This window comes from Trichosurus vulpecula, chromosome 9 (genome assembly GCF_011100635.1).
Source record: "Trichosurus vulpecula isolate mTriVul1 chromosome 9, mTriVul1.pri, whole genome shotgun sequence".
Taxonomy (NCBI): Eukaryota; Metazoa; Chordata; class Mammalia; order Diprotodontia; family Phalangeridae; genus Trichosurus; species Trichosurus vulpecula.
The window spans coordinates 124723227-124724409 of record NC_050581.1 but is presented as its reverse complement, the minus strand read 5'-3'; the positions used below and the strand labels follow the sequence as shown (position 1 = coordinate 124724409).

At 50.3% G+C, this 1183-nt stretch overlaps 1 protein-coding gene across 1 annotated transcript; it reads left to right on the top strand.

Annotated features, from left to right (window-relative positions):
• The first annotated feature begins 312 nt into the window (after positions 1–312).
• Positions 313–883, top strand: LOC118831178 (histone H2A-beta, sperm-like). Its single transcript, XM_036738346.1, has one exon. It carries the CDS (start codon positions 356–358, stop codon positions 785–787), a length of 432 nt encoding a protein of 143 aa, XP_036594241.1. The 5' UTR covers positions 313–355; the 3' UTR covers positions 788–883.
• The last annotated feature ends 300 nt before the right edge of the window (positions 884–1183 follow it).

Genomic DNA, 1183 nt, shown 5'->3' with positions numbered 1-1183 from the left:
TTCTCTGAATAACTAGTGATGACCTGGTGTCCAGATTTCTGAAAAGGCTAGTTTCTGTGAAGGATGAAGTACTTATTTGTTCAGCCTCCACATAGGAAATTGTGAAACCACCATGGGAAAACAAGAAGCTAAGGAAAGGGGCCCAAGGGAGAAGAGTTGGCAAGAAAGCAGGAGGTAATGACATCACAACCAGCCAGGATGAGTGTCTCATCTCACAATGGGTCCCTGGCTCCCCATTGGCTATCCACTGGCCAATCGAAATAGTGAGTCTGAGTGTATAAAAGGGTCCCTGTTAGGGGACCTAACACAGGTGCCTGGACTAGTTGGGGATGCCAGAAGACCTCAGGATAACGTCATGCCTGAGAAGCGGAGTCACCAAGGACCCTCGCATCCCCGTGCCCGAACCCGATCACGCTCCTCAAGGGCCCAGCTGCACTTCCCTGTGAGCCGTGTGGACCGCTTTCTGCGCCAGGGTCACTATGCCCAGAGACTGGCTTCAGGTGCCCCTGTTTTCCTGGCTGCGGTGTTAGAGTACCTGACTGTTGAGATCCTGGAGCTGGCAGCCAATGCTGCCCGTGACAACCAGAAGAGCCGCATAGCCCCCCACCATTTGCAGCTGGCTGTGCGCAATGATGCTGAGCTCAACCAGCTCTTTGGGGATGTCACCATCTCACAGGGTGGAGTCTTGCCTCACATCCACTCACAGCTGCTGCAGCCAACAAGCAAGGCCCACAGCGGCCAGAACCATGTTGGACATCCCCATACCCATCCGGTGAAGGCCAAGTGAGCCAGCTTGGAGAGAGCCCAGAATCTCATGTAGTAGCCGCTTCTGTTTTCTGGGTCTTCCAATTTCATCACCCCGCAAACCTATTAAAAGAGATTAAATCCAAAGCAGCTTTGTTCAGACTCATCATTCTTTTTGGAAATCCCACTTCTAGAGGTATGGTCATGTGCCATGTGTCTTGGGGACCATATTCTGCCCCTGTGTCATGAAGTATGAGCTGACCTCTTGGTTCTTTATGGGGATAGGCACAAGTTTTCTACAGTATAAGTTGGTTTTCAAGGCCTTTCGCTCTTTGGGTCCAACACATCTTCCCTAATTTTATCTCCTACCACTTGCCTATAGGAATCCTTGGCCCTACTTAGAATAAAATCAAGTTGGGCAGTGATTGTTATATTTTAA

What these genes read in the sequence shown, in the direction of transcription:
- LOC118831178 (XM_036738346.1), top strand. Translation starts at nt 356, where the DNA reads ATGCCTGAGAAGCGGAGTCACCAAGGACCCTCGCATCCCCGTGCCCGA.